This window comes from Nerophis lumbriciformis, linkage group LG03 (genome assembly GCF_033978685.3).
Source record: "Nerophis lumbriciformis linkage group LG03, RoL_Nlum_v2.1, whole genome shotgun sequence".
NCBI lineage: Eukaryota > Metazoa > Chordata > Actinopteri > Syngnathiformes > Syngnathidae > Nerophis > Nerophis lumbriciformis.
In genome coordinates this window covers 9,330,001-9,355,000 of record NC_084550.2, presented here as the reverse complement: position 1 = coordinate 9,355,000, position 25,000 = coordinate 9,330,001, and the positions used below count along the sequence as shown (strand labels likewise).

General features: G+C 41.8%; 1 protein-coding gene across 4 annotated transcripts in view; it reads right to left on the bottom strand.

Moving 5' to 3' along the window:
- pcsk5b (proprotein convertase subtilisin/kexin type 5b) overlaps nt 1-25,000 on the bottom strand; it is a 353,408-nt gene that overhangs the window by 112,042 nt on the left and 216,366 nt on the right. For all 4 annotated transcript variants that reach the window (XM_061933203.1, XM_061933210.1, XM_061933218.1 and 1 more), the window contains exon 16: nt 13,315-13,508. In XM_061933203.1, coding sequence (XP_061789187.1) covers nt 13,315-13,508 — 194 coding nt within the window. The remainder of the gene's footprint in view (nt 1-13,314; nt 13,509-25,000) is intronic.

The following is a 25,000-nucleotide window of genomic DNA, read 5'->3' as shown; positions in this document are numbered from 1 at the left end:
TTACGAGCCTCCCCACTCCCAGTTAGCATGGCAAATACCACACACTGCAAAAATTGAAATCTAAGTAAGATTAAATATCTCAAATAAGGGTGATATTTGCTTGTTTTCTGTCTGATAAGATAATTCTTCTCACTAAGCAGATTTTATGTTAGAGTGTTTTACTTGTTTTAAGTGTTTTGGTCCTAAATGATCTCAGTAAGATATTACAGCTTGTTGCTGAGATTTGATGACCTATATTGAGTAAAACATGCTTAAAACTAGAATATCAACTGTTGCAAAGCTGTGTCATCAACACTCACAAGTATAAAACTACTTTTTAAAAGTAATACTTTCTTACTTCAAGCATGAAAAAAATAAAATCACTAATTTTGACACAAATGTGTCAAAACAGATGACAGCCAAATGGACTTTGCTGTTTTATTTTCAATAAAACAATAGAAAATACGTACTCATATACTAGTACAGTTGGCACAGTACAGTAAACTGACAGTTAATATTCAAACATTTAACATTTCAAACAATTTTGAACAGAAATAGTTCATGCACATTCAGATAAATTCTTCAAAATTACAATAAAAAAAATTTGGCCGGGGGCCGGGCTGTATATATGCGCACTAATTGACTGAAAGAGCACGCACTTGGCGCGATGATGTCATGTTATCGATGGAAAAATGCATTTTTAGACAATATGATTTGCCTGAGCGGCTAGGAGACCCCGAGAGTAACAAGCGGTTGCCTTGTTGCCTTTCCATTAAGAACAATAAATTAGTTTTTAGTATAAGTTTGCTGGTTTCAAGAAATGTAATTCTGAGCGCATATCATTATGTCAAGATAATGGCACTAGCATTTACTTCATTTTTTTTTTTTCAACATATTGAGCAAAAAGGTCTAATTTTTTTTTTTCTACCAAGAAAAGTGCACTTGTTATTAGTGAGAATATACTTATTTTAAGGTATTTTTGGGTTCATTGAGGTTACTTGTTTTGGAAAGTCTTGACAAGCCAAATTTTCTTGTTCTATTGGCAGATAATTTTGCTTAGTTCAAATAAAATGCCCCTCATTTTTGTATTTTTTTCTTGTTTTTGAACACTGACTTTTTGCAGTGCAGAACCCCATTAGATCCGATCAAAACACGCGTCCTGCTCAGTAGCAATAGCTTGTAGCTAGAGATCGACATACAGTACATTTGTTTTACAAGCATGGGGAAAAAAGAAAGTGAGTGTGAAAGAGTGCTGAGAAGAAGAAGCGGATGAAAATCATTGAAAGAAATCAACAAAACACATGAACCACTGGTGAAGCAGTTTGAGCACCGCTAGGCTGCATCATACCGAAGCAGAATGAGTAGAGATGTCCGATAATGGCTTTTTTGCCGATATTCCGATATTGTCCAACTCTTAATTACCGATTCCGATATCAACCGATACCGATATATACAGTCATGGAATGAACACATTATTATGCCTAATTTTGTTGTGATGCCCCGCTGGATGCATTAAACAATGTAACAAGGTTTTCCAAAATAAATCAACTCAAGTTATGGAAAAAAAAATGCCAACATGGCACTGCCATATTTATTATTGAAGTCACAAAGTGCTTTTTTTTTTTTAAACATGCCTCAAAACAGCAGCTTGGAATTTGGGACATGCTCTTCCTGAGAGAGCATGAGGAGGTTGAGGTGGGCGTTTTTTTTATTTATTTTAAATTCATTTTATTTATTTATTTATTTTTATTATTTTTTTTATTTATTTTTTTCTGTCTTGCCTCTGGTGAGGCCGGTCGCGGGGGCATTTTTTTCCGCTCCCTCTTCTCCCAGTTTTTGTCTTGTCTGAAGCCTCTTTCTTTGCGCTGTCCTCAAATCTAAACATCAGACATGGAAATGATCAGCTGGACTCTCGACGCAATTGACAAAATCTTTTCGACGAGGAAAAGAGGTGGAACCATTGCTGCGGGGTACGTGAGAGATTCCTGGGATAAATGGCCCTGCAGCAGTCGCCTTCCAGGGCCCCAACTCCCCGCCCCTCCGTTGCGAGTTTGTCGTGATTAAATGTAACGTGTTTATGTGTGCATTGCATGGAGGTTTTTTCCTACTCCAGACTAGGCCCCCTTAGGAACACAGTCTAGATTGTATTTTTTTACTCATCTTTTTCCCCAGCGGTTTACCTTTTTCCCATCTTTTATGGCGACCCATCAGCGTTACTGTTCTGTAACCCTGTACACCAGGGGTGCTCATTACGTTGATCGCGATCTACCGGTCGATCTCGGAGGGTGTGTCAGTCGATCACCAGCCAGGCATTAAAAAAATAGTCCTAAAAATGAGCGATCATAAATCTTCACTATGACGTCACTTTCGTCACTTGATTGACATTCACGGCACCCGAGGGTCTTCTGAGATGACGCTGGCTGCTGCCAGCTCATTTAAATTACCGACTGGAAGGCGAGAAACACTTTATTTCAACAGACTCTGGCGCCGTACCTGTCGTCAAAACTCCAAAGACCGACTGCACAGTTGCACAATAAAAGCTCTGCTTCATCCTGCCTGCGCTACCAAAATAAGAGTCTCAGAAAGCTGGCGTGCACAAGCTAGCAAGCGACGGAGTTTGCCGACAATGTATTTCTTGTAAAGTGTATACAAAGGAGTACGGAAGCTGGACAAATAAGATGCCAAAAACCAACCACTTTCATGTGGTATTGGACAGAAAGGAGGACTTTATTTTTTCTCCTCCATTCGAAAATGTGGACGTTATAATCACCACTGTCTGATTCCAATCAATGCAAGTCATCAGAATCAGGTAATACACCAACTTATATTCTTGTCTTCATGAAAGAAAGGAATCTATATGTGTTAAACATGCTTGTATTACCTTTAACCACCTTTAACTTGTTAACAATATTAACTATATGTGTTAAACATGCTTGTATTATCTTTAAACACCTTTAACTTGTTAACAATATTAACTATATGTGTTAAACATGCTTGTATTATCTTTAAACACCTTTAACTTGTTAACAATATTAACTATGTGTGTTAAACATGCTTGTATTATCTTTAAACACCTTTAACTTATTAACAATATTAACTATATGTGTTAAACATGCTTGTATTATCTTTAACCACCTTTAACTTGTTAACAATATTAACTATATGTATTAAACATACTTGCATTATCTTTAACCACCTTTAAGTTGTTAACAATATTAACTATATGTGTTAAACATGCTTGTTTTATCTTTAACCACCTTTAAGTTGTTAACAATATTAACTATTTGTGTTAAACATGCTTGTATTATTTTTAACCACCTTTAACTTGTCAACAATATTAACTATATGTGTTAAACATGCTTGCATTATCTTGAAACACCTTTAACTTGTTAACAATATTAACTATATGTATTAAACATACTTGTGTTATCATTAAACACCTTTAATGTATTAACAATATTAACTATATGTGTTAAACATGCTTGTATTATCATTAAACACCTTTAACTTGTTAACAAAAACATATATTTCATAAATAAGTAAATATAAATTATATATATGAATGAGGTAGATCCCCACGACTTGATCAATTGAAAAGTAGCTCGCCTGCAGAAAAAGTGTGAGCACCCCTGATGTACACTGTTTGTTTGTCTAATCTTTAACGGGTTTGTGCTGAAAACATAGTTTCGTTGTACTTGTGCAATGACAATAAAGACCTATCTGATCTGATCTGGGGTTGAGGTGGGGGGATTGGGGAGAGCGGGGGGTGTATATTGTAGCGTCCCGGAAGAGTTAGTGTTGCGAGGGTTTCTGGGTATTTGTTCTGTTGTGTTTATGTTGTGTTACGGTGCGGATGTTCTCCCGAAATGTGTTTGTCAATCTTGTTTGGTGTGGGTTCACAGTGTGGCGCATATTTGTAACAGTGTTAAAGTTGTTTATACGGCCACCCTCAGTGTGACCTGTATGGCTGTTGACCAAGTATGCTTGCATTCACTTGTGTGTGAAAAGCCGTAGATATTATGTGATTGGTACCGATAATTTCCGATATTACATTTCAAAGCATTTATCGGCATCTCTAAGAATGAGTTGATACAATTCCAGCCTAGGATGTTAAAATAATACCTACAGGGCAGCCAATTTTATCCATGAAAATAGAGAAGCTGCTGATGGTGTTTGCCGTAAAAGCAGTTCGAAGGACATACCGTACAAATCGCTCGCCAAGTACATTTATTACTACATTACCTCATAAAACTAATGTAGTTGTTTGTACTGCATTCTATTGTATTGTTTCATACAATAGTTTGTATCCAAAAGTTTATTTTTAAATTCATGTTACATGTTAAAATTGTCTCCTCTCTGAGCTGCCACCTTAACGTGGTAGAGGAGTTTGCGTGTCCCAATGATCCTAGGAGCTATGTTGTCCGGGGGCTTTATGCCCCCTGGTAGGGTCTCCCAAGACAAACTGGTCCTAGGTGAGGGATCAGACAAAGAGCGGCTCGAAGACCTCCATGAATAATAAAAAACAAGGACCCAGATTTCCCTCGTCCGGACGCGGGTCACCGGGGCCCCCCTCTGGAGCCAGGCCCGGAGGTGGGGCACGATGGCGAGCGCCTGGTGGCCGGGCCTGTCCCCCTGGGGCCCGGCCGGGCACAGCCCGAAGAGGCAACGTGGGTCCCCCCTCCAATGGGCTCACCACCCATAGCAGGGGTCATAGAGGTCGGGTGCGATGTGAGCTGGGCGGCAGCCGAAGGCAGGGCACTTGGCGGTCCGATCCTCGGCTACAGAAGCTAGCTCTTGGGAAGTGGAACGTCACCTCGCTGGGGGGGAAGGAGCCTGAGCTAGTGCGCGAAGTGGAAAAGTTCCGGCTAGATATAGTCGGACTCACTTCGACGCACAGCAAGGGCTCTGGAACCAGTTCTCTCGAGAGGGGCTGGACTCTCTTCCACTCTGGCGTTGCCGGCAGTGAGAGGCGACGGGCTGGGGTGGCAATTCTTGTTGCCCCCCGGCTCAGAGCCTGTACGTTGGAGTTCAACCCGGTGGACGAGAGGGTAGCTTCCCTCCGCCTTCGGGTGGGGGAACGGGTCCTGACTGTGGTTTGCGCTTACGCGCCAAACCGCAGCTCAGAGTACCCACCCTTTTTGGATTTACTCGAGGGAGTACTTGAGAGTGCTCCCCCGGGTGATTCCCTCGTGCTACTGGGGGACTTCAATGCTCATGTTGGCAACGACAGTGAAACCTGGAGAGGCGTGATTGGGAAGAATGGTTGCCCGGATCTGAACCCGAGCGGTGTTTTGTTATTGGACTTTTGTGCCCGCCACAGATTGTCCATAACGAACACCATGTTCAAACATAAGGGTGTCAATATGTGCACTTGGCACCAGGACACCCTAGGCCGCAGTTCCATGATCGACTTTGTAGTTGTGTCATCGGATTTGCGGCCTCATGTTTTGGACACTCGGGTGAAGAGAGGGACGGAGCTTTCTACCGATCACCACCTGGTGGTGAGTTGGCTGCGATGGTGGGGAAGGATGCCGGACAGACCTGGCAGGCCCAAACGCATTGTGAGGGTTTGCTGGGAACGTCTGGCAGAGTCTCCTGTCAGAGAGAGTTTCAATTCCCACCTCCGGAAGAACTTTGAACATGCCACGAGGGAGGTGCTGGACATTGAGTGCGAATGGACCATGTTCCGCGCCTCTTTTGTCGAGGCGGCTGATTGGAGCTGTGGCCGCAAGGTAGTTGGTGCTTGTCGTGGCGGTAATCCTAGAACCCGTTGGTGGACACCGGTGGTGAGGGATGCCGTCAAGCTGAAGAAGGAGTCCTATCGGGTTCTTTTGGCTCATAGAAACTCCTGAGGCAGCGGACAGGTACCGACAGGCCAAGCGGTGTGCGGCTTCAGCGGTCGCAGAGGCAAAAACTCGGACATGGGAGGAGTTCGGGGAAGCCATGGAAAACGACTTCCGGACGGCTTCGAAGCAATTCTGGACCACCATCCGCCGTCTCAGGAAGGGGAAGCAGTGCACTATCAACACCGTGTATGGCGGGGATGGTGTTTTGCTGACCTCGACTGCGGATGTTGTGGATCGGTGGAGGGAATACTTCGAAGACCTCCTCAATCCCACCAACACGTCTTCTTATGAGGAAGCAGTGCCTGGGGAGTCTGTGGTGGGCTCTCCTATTTCTGGGGCTGAGGTTGCTGAGGTAGTTAAAAAGCTCCTCGGTGGCAAGGCCGCAGGGGTAGATGAGATCCGCCCGGAGTTCCTTAAGGCTCTGGATGCTGTGGGGCTGTCTTGGTTGACAAGACTGCAACATCGCGTGGACATCGGGGGCGGTACCTCTGGATTGGCAGACCGGGGTGGTGGTTCCTCTCTTTAAGAAGGGGAAGCGGAGGGTGTGCTCTAACTATCGTGGGATCACACTCCTCAGCCTTCCCGGTAAGGTCTATTCAGGTGTACTGGAGAGGAGGCTACGCCGGATAGTCGAACCTCGGATTCAGGAGGAACAGTGTGGTTTTCGGCCTGGTCGTGGAACTGTGGACCAGCTCTATACTCTCGGCAGGGTCCTTGAGGGTGCATGGGAGTTTGCCCAACCAGTCTACATGTGTTTTGTGGACTTGGAGAAGGCATTCGACCGTGTCCCTCGGGAAGTCCTGTGGGGAGTGCTCAGAGAGTATGGGGTATCGGACTGTCTGATTGTGGCAGTCCGCTCCCTGTATGCTCAGTGCCAGAGCTTGGTCCGCATTGCCGGCAGTAAGTCGGACACGTTTCCAGTGAGGGTTGGACTCCGCCAAGGCTGCCCTTTGTCACCGATTCTGTTCATAACTTTTATGGACAGAATTTCTAGGCGCAGTCAAGGCGTTGAGGGGATCTGGTTTGGTGGCTGCAGGATTAGGTCTCTGCTTTTTGCAGATGATGTGGTCCTGATGGCTTCATCTGGCCAGAATCTTCAGCTGTCACTGGATCGGTTCGCAGCCGAGTGTGAAGCGACTGGGATGAGAATCAGCACCTCCAAGTCCGAGTCCATGGTTCTCGCCCGGAAAAGGGTGGAGTGCCATCTCCGGGTTGGGGAGGAGATCTTGCCCCAAGTGGAGGAGTTCAAGTACCTCGGAGTCTTGTTCACGAGTGAGGGAAGAGTGGATCGTGAGATCGACAGGCGGATCGGTGCGGCGTCTTCAGTAATGCGGACGCTGTATCGATCCGTTGTGGTGAAGAAGGAGCTGAGCCGGAAGGCAAAGCTCTCAATTTACCGGTCGATCTACGTTCCCATCCTCACCTATGGTCATGAGCTTTGGGTCATGACCGAAAGGACAAGATCACGGGTACAAGCGGCCGAAATGAGTTTCCTCCGCCGGGTGGCGGGGCTCTCCCTTAGAGATAGGGTGAGAAGCTCTGTCATCCGGGGGGAGCTCAAAGTAAAGCCGCTGCTCCTCCACATCGAGAGGAGCCAGATGAGGTGGTTCGGGCATCTGGTCAGGATGCCACCCGAACGCCTCCCTAGGGAGGTGTTTAGGGCACGTCCGACCGGTAGGAGGCCGCGGGGAAGACCCAGGACACGTTGGGAAGACTATGTCTCCCGGCTGGCCTGGGAACGCCTCGGGGTCCCACAGGAAGAGCTAGACGAAGTGGCTGGGGAGAGGGAAGTCTGGGCTTCCCTGCTTAGGCTGCTGCCCCCGCGACCCGACCTCGGATAAGCAGAAGAAGATGGATGGATGGATGGATGTTAAAATTGTGGTATTTTAGGGGGACGGGGCGGGTAAACACATGAAATTGATTTACCGTATTTTTCGGACTATAAGTCGCTCCGGAGTATAAGTCGCACCGGCCGAAAAGGCATAATAAAGAAGGAAAAAAACATATATAAGTCGCACTGGAGTATAAGTCGCATTTTTTGGGAAATGTATTTGATAAAAGCCAACACCAAGAATAGACATTTGAAAGGCAATTTAAAATAAATAAAGAATAGTGAACAACAGGCTGAATAAGTGTACGTTATATGAGGCATAAATAACCAACTGGTATGTTAACATAACATATTATGGTAAGAGTCATTCAAATAACTATAACATATAGAACATGCTATACGTTTACCAAACAATCTGTCACTCCTAATCGCTAAATCCCATGAAATCTTATATGTCGAGTCTCTTACGTGAATGAGATAAATAACATTATTTGATATTTTACGCTAATGTGTTAACAATTTCACACATAAGTCGCTCCTGAGTATAAGTCGCACCCCCGGCCAAACTATGAAAAAACTGCGACTTACAGTCCGAAAAATACGGTAGTTGTTTGTGCTACATTCTATTGTATTGTTTCATACAATAGTTCTTATCTAAAAGTTTATTTTTAAATTCATGTTACATGTTAAAATTGTGGTATTTTAGGGGGGATGGGGCGGGCAAACGCATTAAATTGATTTAAATTCATTTCAATACGCTGTATCACAATACCAGTTTTTCAAGTTAAAGGGGAACATTATCACCAGACCTATGTAAGCGTCAATATATACCTTGATGTTGCAGAAAAAAAGACCATATATTTTTTTAACCGATTTCCGAACTCTAAATGGGTGAATTTTGGCGAATTAAATGCCTTTCTAATATTCGCTCTCGGAGCGATGACGTCACAACGTGACGTCGCATCGGGAAACAATCCGCCATTTTCTCAAACACCGAGTCAAATCAGCTCTGTTATTTTCCGTTTTTTTCGACTGTTTTCCGTACCTTGGAGACATCATGCCTCGTCGGTGTGTTGTCGGAGGGTGTAACAACACGAACAGGGACGGATTCAAGTTGCACCAGTGGCCCAAAGATGCGAAAGTGGCAAGAAATTGGACGTTTGTTCCGCACACTTTACCGACGAAAGCTATGCTACGACAGAGATGGCAAGAATGTGTGGATATCCTGCGACACTCAAAGCAGATGCATTTCCAACGATAAAGTCAAAGAAATCTGCCGCCAGACCCCCATTGAATCTGCCGGAGTGTGTGAGCAATTCAGGGACAAAGGACCTTGGTAGCACGGCAAGCAATGGCGGCAGTTTGTTCCCGCAGACGAGCGAGCTAAACCCCCTGGATGTCTTGGCTCACACCATCCCGAAGATGATCAAGAGAAGAATATCGACCCTAGCTTCCCTGGCCTGCTGACATGAGGGTATGTCTACAGAATATATTAATTGATGAAAATTGGGCTGTCTGCACTCTCAAAGTGCATGTTGTTGCCAAATGTATATCATATGCTGTAAACCTAGTTCATAGTTGTTAGTTTCCTTTAATGCCAAACAAACACATACCAATCGTTGGTTAGAAGGCGATCGCCGAATTCGTCCTCGCTTTCTCCCGTGTCGCTGGCTGTCGTGTCGTTTTCGTCGGTTTCGCTTGCATACGGTTCAAACCGATATGGCTCAATAGCTTCAGTTTCTTCTTCAATTTCGTTTTCGCTACCTGCCTCCACACTACAACCATCCGTTTCAATACATGCGTAATCTGTTGAATCGCTTAAGCCGCTGAAATCCGAGTCTGAATCCGAGCTAATGTCGCTATAGCTTGCTGTTCTATGCGCCATGTTTGTTTGTGTTGGCTTCACTATGTGACGTCACAGGAAAATGGACGGGCACTTTGAAGCTTTTTTTAGGGATATTGCGTGATGGGTAAAATTTTGAAAAAAACTTCGAAAAATAAAATAAGCCACTGGGAACTGATTTTTAATGGTTTTAACAATTCTGAAATTGTGATAATGTTCCCCTTTAAATTAATTAAACTCGTATCCCGAGGTACCACTGTATTTTGATCATTCTGATGAAGATGAATGGATAATAGATGGATAGATCAAACACAGAATTATCATCAATCAATGGAACATGTGTTTTATTGGGAGAAAAGGCGAGGTCTGGTCCAGCAATTAGCCCTGACACTGTGGGCCAGAAGGATTTCTTTCATCTTGCTGTCAGTCTGACAAAGAATATAAAGTCATTTACCGCAACACGGCGCTCAGCAATGCCAGCGCCTCAAAAAGTGGGGGAGGAAAAAACTATCTACAATATCTTGGCCTGGGGAAATGTTATGATTGAACTTGGATCAGAAGATAGCCCCATTCGCTGCCAGGAGGCTCAATGGGCTGTGGACCAACAAATTATTAGATTATCATACTTTTCTGTTTCGCTGCTTTTCCACTTGTAGCACAGCTGCTTGATCTTTTTTTTTGTACATCTAGTATATTCAGTCCATGAAGTGTGAACGAGACACTCGCCTTACAGAACGAGACGGTTTATTAGAAACCTGTCAACAAACACGGGAAAAATGAACCGAGTTTCTGCAGATCTGTTTAGTTTCACTCTGTTTTTCCACATTACATGTGATCGTGGAGAAAAATTAAATACAGAAGTCCGGTTGCAATGTAAAACGAAATAGCGGCTCCGTGTTATGTTTGGAATGTGCGGAATCGGTAACATTGGGAGATAGGGCTGCAGGGAAAAATCTAATAGCGATTCGATGTGCGATTTATATATTTTATACATATAAATGCATAAATCTGAAAAAATAGCAAGTAAATGATAAATGGGTTATACTTGTATAGCGCTTTTCTACCTTCAAGGTACTCAAAGCGCTTTGACACTATTTCCACATTCACACACTGATGGCGGGAGCTGCCATGCAAGGCGCTAGCCCAGGGGTCTGCAACCCGCGGCTCCGGAGCCGCATGCGGCTCTTTGACCACTCTGATGCGGCTCAGCTGCATACTTGCCGACCCTCCCGATTTTCCTGGGAGACTTCCGGGTTTCAGTGCCTCTCCCAGAAATCTCCCGGGGCAAATATTCTCCGATTTTCACCCAAACAACAATAATAAGGGCGTGCCGTGATGGCACAGCATTTAGCGCCCTCTACAACCTGTACAAACAGCGTGCCAGCCCAGCCACATGTTGCATGCAGCTTCTGCTTGCACACGTAAGTGACAGCAAGGCATACTTGGCCAACAGCCATACAGGTCACACTGAGGGTGGCCGTACAAACAACTTTAACACTGTTACAAATATGCGCCACACTGTGAACCCATACCAAACAAGAATGACAAACAGATTTCGGGAGAACATCCGCACCGTAACACAAAATAAACACAACAGAACAAATACCCAGAATCCCATGCATTCCTAACTCTTCCGGGCTACATTATACACCCCCGCGCTGTTTGTACAGGTTGTAGAAGGCACTAATTGCTGTGCCATCACGGTACGCCCTTATTATTGTTATTTGGGTGAAAATCAGCAGACATTCGATAGAATAGTTGCCCTGAAATTCGGGAGTCTCCCGGAAAAATCGGGAGGGCTGTCAAGCGCCATTCATATAAAACTCACGGGCCGTATTAACATTACATTTTCATATTAAGGTGCGGGCCGCGTGTCTGAGACCCCTGGTTTATACATAGCACAAAGCAAAAACAAACTTTGTATGCAGTGTTATTTCATTTTAAATTTCAGGAGTTTTGTGGCTCCCATTGTTTTCTTTATTTTGTGAAACTGGTCAAAATGGATCTTTGACTGGTAAAGGTTGCCGACCCCTGCACTAGCCAGTAGCCATCAGGAGCAAGGGTGAGGTGTCTTGCCCAAGGACACAACGGACTTGACTAGGATGGTAGAAGGTGGGGATTGAACCCCAGTAACCAGCAACCCTCCGATTGCTGGCACGGCCACTCAAAGGAAGACAGGTTACGTTTAGACCAGTGGTTCTTAACCTGGTTTCGATCGAACCCTAGGGGTTCGGTGAGTCGGTCTCAGGGGTTCGGCGAAGGTCAAGACACACCCGACTCATCGTGTAAATAAAAACTTCTCCCTATCTCCGTGTTATGGATACCCCCAAACAATGTTCCCTTTAATTTGCAGGTGTGTACATGTTAGAATAATTATGTATAAGTTATCACACAACTCTTATGCTTAAAGGCCGTTGCTACAGTTATTATCAATTGTGCTGAAGTTGTCCTTTTCTATCTTGTAATCTTGCTTTGCGAGTTGTCTCGTGTCAGCAGTTTGTTTCCAGACCCTGCCTGCTGACAGCCAAGGACGGACATCGAGTACCTCAACGCAGACAAAACAGAGACAGGGCGAAATCACGAGTGTCAGCACATTTCCATTCTGAATAATCACGTATTGTGTCTACTGGGGCTGCTTGCATTACCCCTCCCTTCAGTTAACTAGGGACCTACCGAATAAATAGAGGAGCACGTGGGACTGTACCTTAGAGCGTAGGGGGAAACTGTAACTGAGTGTACAGCCCAATACGTCTCTCCTCATCATACTTGCCAACCTTGAGACCTCCGATTTCGGGAGGTAGGGGGTGGGGGCGTGGTCGGGGGTGGGGCAGGGCGTGGTTGAGGGCATGGTTAAGAGGGGAGGAGTATATTGACAGCTAGAATTCACCAAGTCAAGTATTTCATACATATACATATATATATATATATATATATATATATATCCTGAAAATATGCAAACAAAACTGTGTTTAGATAATTGATACTTCAAACTTGCATAAATAAATATTAAGGAATATAACATAACTTGGCTTCTGAGAGCTTCAAAATGTAATGAATAAAATGCTAAAGTTGTTGATAAACAAGCAATTATATTAGTAATTAAATATGGTCATTTTAAATGAATTATTATGATAATTTAAAATTAATTATTTCAAATATGTTTATTTTAATGTATAATTCTATGGCTGGATGTAATAAGGAGTCAGAAAAAATACAAATAAAAATACAATTAATTTTGATGTTTTCAGCAAAATATAGTAAAAAATGTTTTTATTTTTTTAATTAATAAATATATTTATTTTTAGGTAAGATAAACATAATAATACAATTCATCCCTAGTCTGGATGATTTAGTTCTTGTCACCCTGTTGTCCTCCCGTCTTGAAAAAAGGCCTGTCCTCACTCAGGTCCGCATGGAGCTGGAGGGGGCGTGGCCTTCAGCTACGGCTGAAAATCGGGAGATTTTTGGGAGAATATTTGTCCCGGGAGGTTTTCGGGTGAGGCGCTGAATTTCGGGAGTCTCCCGGAAAATTCGGGAGGGTTGGCAAGTATGCTTTATGCAGACAGACTCAGAGTTTTCGTCTACATCATGCTCTTAAACTGACGAATTAACCGATAAAAACTATACGGTGTTTATAATGTAATGTAATCATATTATATAATAATAATAATACAAGTTACTATTTAAAAGGATATACATTTGTATTTCTCATTACTGTAGCATTGTTTGCTATTGTACTGTATTGTGTGTCAGTGGAAGAATTTTGATGCCATAGCCCCCCAGAACAGCAAGGATTTTGAAAATGTTTTTCGTACCAAGGTCGAGGTAGAAGCTGTCACCGCAGGTGGCCACGCACGTGTTGGAGCCCTCGTTGAGGTGGAAGCCAGGCCTGCAGGTGGTGCACTGGTCGCTACGGCTACCAACGCAGGTCTCGCACAGCGACGAGCACTTCTTGCAGCGCCTCCTGTCGTCCCGGAAGAAGCTGCTCGGGCACTCCGATACGCACATTCTGCAGAAGCCAGAAAGACAACAGTTGGTTACAATAATACCTTCGAGAGAATTGTCCCCCTTTACAATTTGGCCAGATTGAGTGTCTTGTTATAAGTAGTCGTCAAGAGAAACTGATTTAATTCGGCTAATATGACGCCGCATAAAAACATTGATTGGTAAGACACACTTACATATTAAAAGATGAAACAGCTAACTATTTTCTCTTATAATACTCATGGTAAGGAGACACATTTTATCCAAGAGGAGACTGAGGATAGCAACCTACACACACATATATATATATATATATATATATATATATATATATAATATATATATATATATATATATATATATAATATATATATATATATAATATATATATATATATATATATATATATATATATATATATATATATATATATATATATATATATATATATATATATAAGGGCTGCAACTAACAATTAATATGATAATCGATTAATCTGTCGATTATTACTTCGATTAAACGATTAATAATCAGATAAGAGACAAAACTACATTTCTATCCTTTCCAGTATTTTATTGAAAAAAGACAGCATACTGGCACCATACTTATTTTGATTATTGTTTTTCAGCTGTTTGTACATGTTGCAGTTTATAAATAAAGGTTTATAAAAAATAAATACATAAATAAATTTAAAAAAAAAAAAATTGCCTCTGCGCATAGATCCAACAACTCGATGACTAAATTAATCGCCAACTATTTTTATAATCGATTAGTTGTTGCAGCGCTAATATATATATATATATATATATATATATATATATATATATATATATATATATATATATATATATATATATATGTCACTGCAAAAAGTCAGTGTTCAAAAACAAGAAAAAAAAATACAAAAATTAGGGGTATTTTACTTGAACTAAGCAAAATTATCTACCAATAGAACAAAAAAATTCGGCTAGTCAAGACTTTCCAAAACAAGTAAAATTAGCTAACCTCAATGAACCCCAAAATACCTTAAAATAAGTATATTCTCACTAATAACAAGTGCACTTTTCTTGGTAGAAAAAAAAAAATTGACCTTTTTGCTCAATAATAATAGCTCGTGCTATTATCTTGACATAATGATATGCGCTCGGCATCATGATTTTTTTTTTCAAGCTTGAAATAAGAAATTATTACTTTAAAAAAGTAGTTTTATACTTGTGGGTGTTGATGACACGGCTTTGCAACAGTTGATATTCTAGTTTCAAGCATGTTTTACTCAATATAGGTCATCAAATCTCAGCAACAAGCTGTAATATCTTACTGAGATCATTTAGGACCAAAACACTTAAAAAAAAATCTGCTTAGTGAGAAGAATTATATTATCAGACAAAAAATAAGCAAATATCACCCTTATTTGAGATATTTAATCTTACTTAGATTTCAGTTTTTGCAGTATATATATATAAATATGTGTGTATATATATATATATATATATATATATATATATATATATACTGCAAAAACTGAAATCTAAGTAAGATATATATACATACATACACACATATATATATATATATCCATCCATTTTCTACCGCTTATTCCCTTTGGGGTCGCGGGGGCGCTGGAGCCTATCTCAGCTACAATCGGGCGGAAGGCGGGGTACACCCTGGACAAGTCGCCACCTCATCGCAGGGCCATATATATATATATATATATATATATATATATATATATATATATATATATATATACATACATATATACACACACACACACACACATATACACATATACAGCCCGACCCCCAGCCAAATAGTTTTAACCCAATGCGGCCCCCGAGTCAAACATTTTGGGGACCCCTGGTCTACACACCTGCCTTTTATGCCACATGACGTGGGTTCAATTCTCATCAGCGGCATTATTTAATGTCAGCAATTGTTTTACGAGAGGATTCACTCCATACTTGGGGCGGCATGGCGTAGTGGGTAGAGCAACCGTGCCAGAAACCTGAGGGTTGCAGGTTCGCTCCCCGTTTACCATCCAAAAAAGTCGCTGCCGTTGTGTCCTTGGGCGGGACACTTCACCCTTTGCCCCCGGTGCCACTCACACCGGTGAATTGAATGATGAATGACAGGTGGTGGTCGGAGGGGCCGTTGGCGCAAATTGCAGCCACGCTTCCGTCCCAGGGCAGCTGTGGCTATGAAAGTAGCTTACCACCACCAGGTGTGAATGAATGATGGGTTCTACATGTAAAGCGACTTTGGGTACTTAGAAAAGCGCTATATAAATCCCAGTTATTATTATACTTGGTGATAGTAAGCTGCTATAGTAGCTACAGCTTCCCCTGGGGTAGACTGACCGGTTTATGTGCTGCCACCCCTGGAAAAAAAAAACAGTCTCGACACGCCACTAAGTGCGATACCTTAAACTCCTAGAAGTTCAATTATTTTTCAGTTTGAATTCATTTAAAGGTGGCCCATTATGCAGAATTTACTGTTTAATACTGTTCCAATAGTAATATGTGTCCGGAGAGCCTGTTTGGGGGGGGTGGCGTGGCCGGGCCGGGGCGGAGGCGTGGCTAAGAGGGGAGGAGTATATTTACGGCTAGAATTCAATTATTTCATATATATATATATATATATATATATATATATATATATATTTATATATAATAAAATAAATAAATATATAAATATATATATATACTGTGTATATATATATATATATATAATAAAATAAATATATATATGTATATATAGCTAGAATTCACTGAAAGTGAAGTATTTTCTTATATATATATATATATATATATATATATATATATATATATATATATATATATATATAAGACATACTTATTGTAGGAGCCTAAAGCTGTTTAAGTTAATTTACATCTTTATGGAAGGTGCTTTATGTTTATTCAGCCAAAATGGGACTATTTACTTTATTTGCATAATACGAAAATGTATATATTTGCATGCTTAGAATAATTATAAGGTACACTTTATTTGTAATTATTACATTTGTCTAAATTTGATGACGTAACTGTTTGATTGCATATATGGCGGAAGGATCTGTGTGGTTGGTTGGTTTTTGGACAGAGTGCATTATGGGTAATGGCAGTCAGGTGCGGGGGAATTGAGCCACACAGTTTTTTGACCTCACTCTTACTTTTTCTTACTCTTACTTTTTCTAACTCGTTCTTGCCATAACAAACTCGCTTTATTTTGCCATTCATTTGTTCCCACATCGTTATTGTTTTACGTTTTTGAATTATTAAGTAAACGATACAAAACGAAGAGGAGCGTCTGGAGTTTTGTTTGTTGTCGCCACAGCAAGCGGAGCAGGAGAAAGTAGAGCGTCAAGCTAAAGGCTTCATTAGGAATCTACACTTTATATATATATATATATATATATATACATATATATATATATATATATATATCAAGAGGGACAGAGACAGCGCAGTGCATGTGGATCACATGTTACCATGGCGAGAAAACATGGAGAGACTGCCAGTTATCTAGTCTCCACCAGTTGCAGAAAATGTGCCATCAGTACAACTGGACAGTGATGTTTCAGTTCCATCACCAGGACCATCAGTGAGTCAGACACAAACTAGTCTCATCATTGAACCAGATTCAAGGGCTGCTGAGTTGCCATCATCAGAACCCAGATCACCCACAACAAAAACCCCACCAGTGATCCGCAGTTACCCAGAAAGGTTTCGAGTACCACCAAAAAAACGGAATCTCTGAAGACAGTATAAAAATCTGTGTTAAAGATGTACAAATATTGTTTGTATAATAAGCATGTTATTGTTTACAAATGAGGGTTAAGAGTTCAGTACTAAAAAAAAAAAGAATGTGGCTTAAGTACAGTTTTTTAATTGAGCTGCTGCATTTTTTGGTTGGGTTGTTTATTTCTTTTGAGTAACTTCTACATTTCTAAAAGGGGAGGAATGTAATAGAGTGATCTATGTTTGTCTGTTGCCGTCTCCTGGTGAATTTTGGCTATAGCGTACTGGGATTACTTTTTGGTTGGCCAACGATTTACGTGGTGTTGCGCACCTGACGTCAAGGGTGTGAGTCTGTTCTGAAGTCTACGGTAAAGAGACGTACTTCATCCCCTCGCCTGTTTATTGCCTCCAACTCAATATATTACAACAACATTGCTCCATGCGGACCCTCCAGGCTGGAGGGGGCGTGGCCTCCAGGTCCGCCTGAATTTCGGGAGATTTTCGAGAGAAAATTTGTCCCGGGAGGTTTTCGGGAGAGGCGCTGAATTTCGGGAGTCTCCGGGAAAATCCGGAAGGGTTAGCAAGTGCAGCCTGCTGACAAACCGGGAGTAAATTCGCCAAGCCCCTGGCGTCCTTGAGTCATCCAATGAAAGGAAAGCTGTCAAAAACCTCAGTCGCCAACCAGAAAGTGACCAACTGGTCTCCCTGTTGCATTTAATTAGAAACAAAATGTGCCAGAAACCGCAACGACAGATAATTAAATGCACTATATTATATTGTGTTAAGTGTTATATTCCGTACCTGAAATATTCACTACACAGACATAATTTATTGTAGAGGGCTTCAACAGAGCTCTCTTTAATTTCTTGCTTTGTGACATGGTAAAATGTTCTTGCCTTCCCATCTGCTATTTAAGTACATGGAGATGAAAGTCACACCTGCTTTCTATCTTCAAGTTACAATACTGTAATTAAAAAAATTTTTTTTTTTTAAATTAAATCACAGCTTTGAAAAGTATTGTTGCACCCATGCTAACACTTAACGTCAGTTGACAATGGTTGTCTCCTAACTACGGGCCAGTTTTTCACCATAATACCTGAAAAGCATAATACAGTACAAAATCTACAGGTAAAAGCCAGTAAATTAGAATATTTTGAAAAACTTGATTTATTTCAGTAATTGCATTCAAAAGGTGTAACTTGTACATTATATTTATTCATTGCACACAGACTGATGCATTCAAATGTTTATTTCATTTAATTTTGATGATTTGAAGTGGCAACAAATGAAAATCCAAAATTCCGTGTGTCACAAAATTTGAATATTACTTAAGGCTAATACAAAAAAGGGATTTTTAGAAATGTTGGCCAACTGAAAAGTATGAAAATGAAAAATATGAGCATGTACAATACTCAATACTTGGTTGGAGCGCCTTTTGCCTCAATTACTGCGTTAATGCGGCGTGGCATGGAGTCGATGAGTTTCTGGCACTGCTCAGGTGTTATGAGGGCCCAGGTTGCTCTGATAGTGGCCTTCAACTCTTCTGCGTTTTTGGGTCTGGCATTCTGCATCTTCCTTTTCACAATACCCCACAGATTTTCTATGGGGCTAAGGTCAGGGGAGTTGGCGGGCCAATTTAGAACAGAAATACCATGGTCCGTAAACCAGGCACGGGTAGATTTTGCGCTGTGTGCAGGCGCCAAGTCCTGTTGGAACTTGAAATCTCCATCTCCATAGAGCAGGTCAGCAGCAGGAAGCATGAAGTGCTCTAAAACTTGCTGGTAGACGGCTGCGTTGACCCTGGATCTCAGGAAACAGAGTGGACCGACACCAGCAGATGACATGGCACCCCAAACCATCACTGATGGTGGAAACTTTACACTAAACTTCAGGCAACGTGGATCCTGTGCCTCTCCTGTCTTCCTCCAGACTCTGGGACCTCGATTTCCAAAGGAAATGCAAAATTTGCTTTTGTCAGAAAACATGACTTTGGACCACTCAGCAGCAGTCCAGCTCTTTTTTTCCTTAGCCCAGGTGAGACGCTTTGCGCGCTGTTTCTTGGTCAACAGTGGCTTGACACGAGGTATGCGGCAGTTGAAACCCATGTCTTTCAAGCGTCTCTTGGTGGTGGATCTTGAAGCACTGACTCCAGCAGCTGTCCACTCCTTCTGAATCTCCCCCACATTTTTGAATGGGTTTTTTTTCACAATCTTGACCAGGGCGCGGTGATCCCTATCGCTTGTACACTTTTTCTGACCACAGTTTTTCCTTCCCTTTGCCTCTCCATTAATGTGTTTGGACACAGAGCTCTGAGAACAGCCAGCCTCTTCAGCAATAACCTTTTGTGTCTTTCCCTCCTTGTGCAATGTGTCGATGGTTGCCTTTTGGACAGCTGTCAAATCTGAAGTCTTCCCCATGTTTGTGTAGGCTTCAGAACTGGACTGAGAGACCATTTAAAGCCCTTTGCAGGTGTTTTGAGTTAATCAGCTGATTAGTTTGTGGCACCAGGTGTCTTCAAAATTTAACCCTTACACAATATTCTAATTTTGTGACACACGGAATTTTGGATTTTCATTTGTTGCCACTTCAAATCATCAAAATTAAATGAAATAAACATTTGAATGCATCAGTCTGTGTGCAATGAATAAATATAATGTACAAGTTACACCTTTTGAATGCAATTACTGAAATAAATCAAGTTTTTCAAAATATTCTAATTTACTGGCTTTTACCTGTATATCCCCGTATGTCAATCTAACTTCTTAATAGGGATGATGTTTGATAAGAAATTATCAAGTTCGAGCCCATTATCGAATCCTCTTGTCGAACCGATTCCTTATCGATTCTCTTACCGAATCCAGATAGGTTGTTGTATATGGAAAAAAACACAATATTTGGTTCAACAAAAGCTACTTCTATTTTATAAGAAAAAAATAAAATAAAATAAATAAATAAATATTGACTGTTACCCCCCTAAAAAAAAATATATATATATATATATATATATATATATATATATATATATATTGACTGTTGTTACCCAAAGTATATTAAGTGGGATTTTTCAGGAAAGAAAATATATACAGTAACACAAAAACAACCTGTTTCTGTGATCACTATAGGTGTATAAATAATAATATAGTGTTAAATAAAATCAGTCCCTTGGGCACAAAACGGAAAATAATACAGCTCTCCAAAAAGTGCACTTCTGCTGCTATTGGAACATACTAACTACACACACTATGACACTAAGAACACCACAGTCATCAATCAACAATTCTTCCTCCCTTACATGAGAGCGAAGCCTGGCAATAATTGCATATTGCCTGTTCTGTTGAGGTTATACAGCTTGGTAGACAGCTAACAAACAATCCAAAGCAGATTAATCCATTTAGGCTCTTTATTGTTGTTGATCTTGATTTGTCTTTTCCTATCTTTAGTTTTGTCTTGCACTAGACTGTTTTTTGGTTTTTTTTTAAACTGAAATACACACAATGACAAATGTATAAGCTATGTGATTCAATTAACATACTGAAATGTAATACACAATATGTAAATATTAACTTCACACAAGTACTATCATCAAACAAATACTTCTGAGTGTTGAAACTATTTCGATGGTGGAAATACACGACTGGCAGCCATTTTAAGTCCTCAAAACATCCATTGAAACAGTGCACAAAGATCGTTTTTCAATAAACATCTTAGTATCAAACTTAAACACTTTCCACCTTAATATTGAGTTACATAAACAAGTTAAACAGTTTACTTACAGACTTATCTTTTCCAAGGCTTGTAAGAGCTAACACAACTTGTCTACTTCTCAATTGTCTCATGAACTTAACTGACGTCGCCAACCCGGAAGTGCCCAAACTAATGACGCGTAGTATTTTCATATCGCCACAAGGTGTCAGTAAGAGTCTACAATCAAATGGGCATAACATTGCAGGTCCCACAGGGCATTTCCTGTACGTGGGAAGGGATTCGTTTAAAGAACCAACTCTTTTTCTTTACTATAGTGGCCTCGATAATGGGAACCGGTTGTCAAAAAGGGATTAGAGTCCATGGAATCGGTTCTTTTCTTATCGAACAACCGAGAGAACCGATTTCGAACATCATCCCTACTTCTTAATGTGGAAAAAGTTCCTTATGCAGTAAAAACAGGCAATAGTTCACATTATTACTCCGCCCACACGTAGAAGCACACTTTCAGCACAGGGGGAGTAACTGTATTGAAGTGCAAACGCACGGCAGCATGCGTGTGCACCAGCGGATTATTTCTTTCACACATGCCATATGTGTTTCTTGGCAGTAAAAAAAAAAAAAACGCTAGAAATGTGCCAGTAAGGCTTGTGAGCTTCACATTTGAGGATCTTAGCAAGGCCCGAAATGAGGGGAAATGAGGGGGTGACTGAGCTTTATAAAGTTATCCGGCAGATGTTACACCTGTTCACCATATAGACGCCACAAACACGCACGCACACGCACAAATTCCTTTTCTCTGTTTGCCACAAGTCAGTCAAAAATACATTTATATTGTTTAAAAAAAAACTGTTTCACATTTGTGCACTGCAAAAAGTCAGTGTTCAAAAACAAGAAGAAAAAAATACAAAAATGAGGGGTATTTTATTTGAACTAAGCAAAATTATCTGCTAATAGAACAAGAAAATGTGGCTTGTCAAGACTTTGTAAAACAAGTAAAATTAGCTAACCTCAATGAACCCAAAAATACCTTAAAATAAGTATATTCTCACTAATAACAAGTGCACTTTTCTTGGTAGAAAAAAAGAGACCTTTTTGCTCAATATGTTGAAAAATATTCTTAAATTAAGTAAATGCTAGTGCCAATATCTTGACATAATGATATGCGCTCAGCATTTGTCATGTTTGAAGTAAGAATTATTACTTTAAAAGAGTAGTTTTATACTTGTGAGTGTTGATGACACAGCTTTGCAACAGTTGATATTCTAGTTTCAAGCATGTTTTACTCAATATACCGTATTTTCCGCACTATAAGGCGCACCTTCGATGAATGGCCTATTTTAAAACTTTGTTCATATATAAGGCGCACCGCATTTTTTGGCGCATAGCATAGACCAGGGGTCGGCAACCCGCGGCTCCGGAGCCGCATGCGGCTCTTTGATCACTCTGATGCGGCTCAGCAGCTTACTTGCTGAACCCCCCAATTTTCCCGTGAGACTTCCGGATTTCAGTGCCTTTCGCAGAAAACTCCCGGGATTAATATTCACCGATTTTCACCCTTACGGCTATAATAAGGGCGTGCCATGATGGTACAACATTTGGCGCCCTCTACAATCTGTATTAACAGAGTGCCAGCCCAACACTTGTCATACAATATACATCATTTGCTTGCACACGTACACGACAGCAAGGCATACTTGGTCAACAGCCACACAGGTTACACTGACGGTGGTCATATAAAACAACTTTAACACTCTTACTAATAATGCGCCACACTTTGAACCAAAACCAAACAAGAATGACAAACACATTTCGGGAGAACATCTGCACCTTAACACAACATAAACACAACAGAACAAACACCCAGAATCCCATGCAGCCCTGACTCTTCCGGGCTACATTATACACCCCTGCTACCACCAAACCCCGCCCCCACCCCAACCCTGCTCCCTCACACATCAACCCCCCTCTCTGTGAGTCGGTTGAGGTGGGCAGGGTTTGGTAGCGGGGGGAATGTATCCCGGAAGAGTTAGGGCTGCATGGGATTCTGGGTATTTGTCCTGTTGTGTTTATGTTGTGTTACGGTGCAGATGTTCTCCCGAAATGTGTTTGTCATTCTTGTTTGGTGTGGCTTCACAGTGTGGCGCATTATTAGTAAGAGTGTTAAAGTATGCCTTGCTGTTACCTACGTGAGCAAAGCAGAAGCCCCATACAATGTGTGGCTGATCAGGCACGCTGGTTGTAGTGGGTGCTATATGCTGTACCATCACGGCACGCATGACGCTGACAAGCGCCATTCAATCAAAACCCGCGTGCCGCACCAGCTTTCAAACTCCACATAAAGGTGGGGGCAACGTGTCTGAGACCCCTGGTAATACATAGCACAAAGCAAAAAAAAAAACTTTGTGTGCATTGTATTTCATTTAAAATTTCAAAAACTTTTTGCAGCTCCCATTGTTTTCTATAATTTGTGAAACTGGTCAAAATGGCTCTTTGACTGATAAAGGTTGCCGACCCCTGGCATAGACGCTACAGTAGAGCCTGGGGTTACGTTATGCATCCCGTAGTTGCGAGACCTGTTGTGGCTCAATATTGGTCCATATATAAGGCGCACCGGATTATAAGGCGCACTGTCAGCTTTTGAGAAAATTGGAGGTTTTTAGGTGCGCCTTATAGTGCGGAAAATACGGTAGGTCATAAAATCTCAGCTACAAGCTGTAATATCTTACTGAGATCATTTAGGACCAAAACCCTTAAAACAAGTAAAACACTAACATAAAATCTGCTTAGTGAGAAGAATTATCTTATCAGACAGAAAATATGCAGTTATCACCCTTATTTGAGATATTTAATCTTACTTAGATTTCAGTTTTTGCAGTGTGGCCCAAACAAATAAAAACAAGGAGCATAAAAAGTTAAAAGGTGTGCACGCACGCACGCACGCACGCACGCACGCACGCACGCACGCACGCACGCACGCACGCACGCACGCACGCACGCACGCACGCACGCACGCACGCACGCACGCACGCACGCACGCACGCACGCACGCACGCACGCACGCACGCACGCACGCACGCACGCACGCACGCACGCACGCACGCACGCACGCACGCACGCACGCACGCACGCACGCACGCACGCACGCACGCACGCACGCACGCACGCACGCACGCACGCACGCACGCACGCACGCACGCACGCACGCACGCACGCACGCACGCACGCACGCACGCACGCACGCACGCACGCACGCACGCACGCACGCACGCACGCACGCACGCACGCACGCACGCACGCACGCACGCACGCACGCACGCACGCACGCACGCACGCACGCACGCACACACGCACACACACACACACACACACACACACACACACACACACACACACACACACACACACACACACACACACACACACACACACACACACACACACACACACACACACACACACACACACACACACACAGTACACTACTCTAAAAGTTAGGGATATTTGGCTTTCTGGTGAAATTTACCTAAAGTGCACTCTAACTTTTACAGGTGAATGTTGACTTTCTCTAAATGTTTAATTGTCAAACTGTTGAATGTTTTAGTACTTGCTGCTCTCTAATAGGAAGCTGGGTGGCAATTGCTGATGTAATTACACGTTTGGTGTTCAAACAGTCAACTTTCATCATGCTGTTCACATTTTGACATCTCAAGACCAAAACCACACTTGACAATTGATCAACAGGATGTTCTCAGTGGGAAGTGGCCACTGAGCTTAGAGTGTCATCAACAGTTTGTAACGGAGACACAGGGAGACTGGATGAGTCACCGGAAGGTATTCTGTTCGCCTTTCTGGTAAAAGGAATACAACATGCCACATTTGCTATTCAGCTCTTGGCTAGAGAAGTACCGTATTTTCCGCACTATAAGGCGCACCTAAAAACCACAAATTTTCTCAAAAGCTGACAGTGCGCCTTATAACCCGGTGCGCTTTATATATGGATAAATATTAAGATTCATTTTCATAAAGTTTCGGTCTCGCAACTTCGGTAAACAGCCGCCATCTTTTTTCCCGGTAG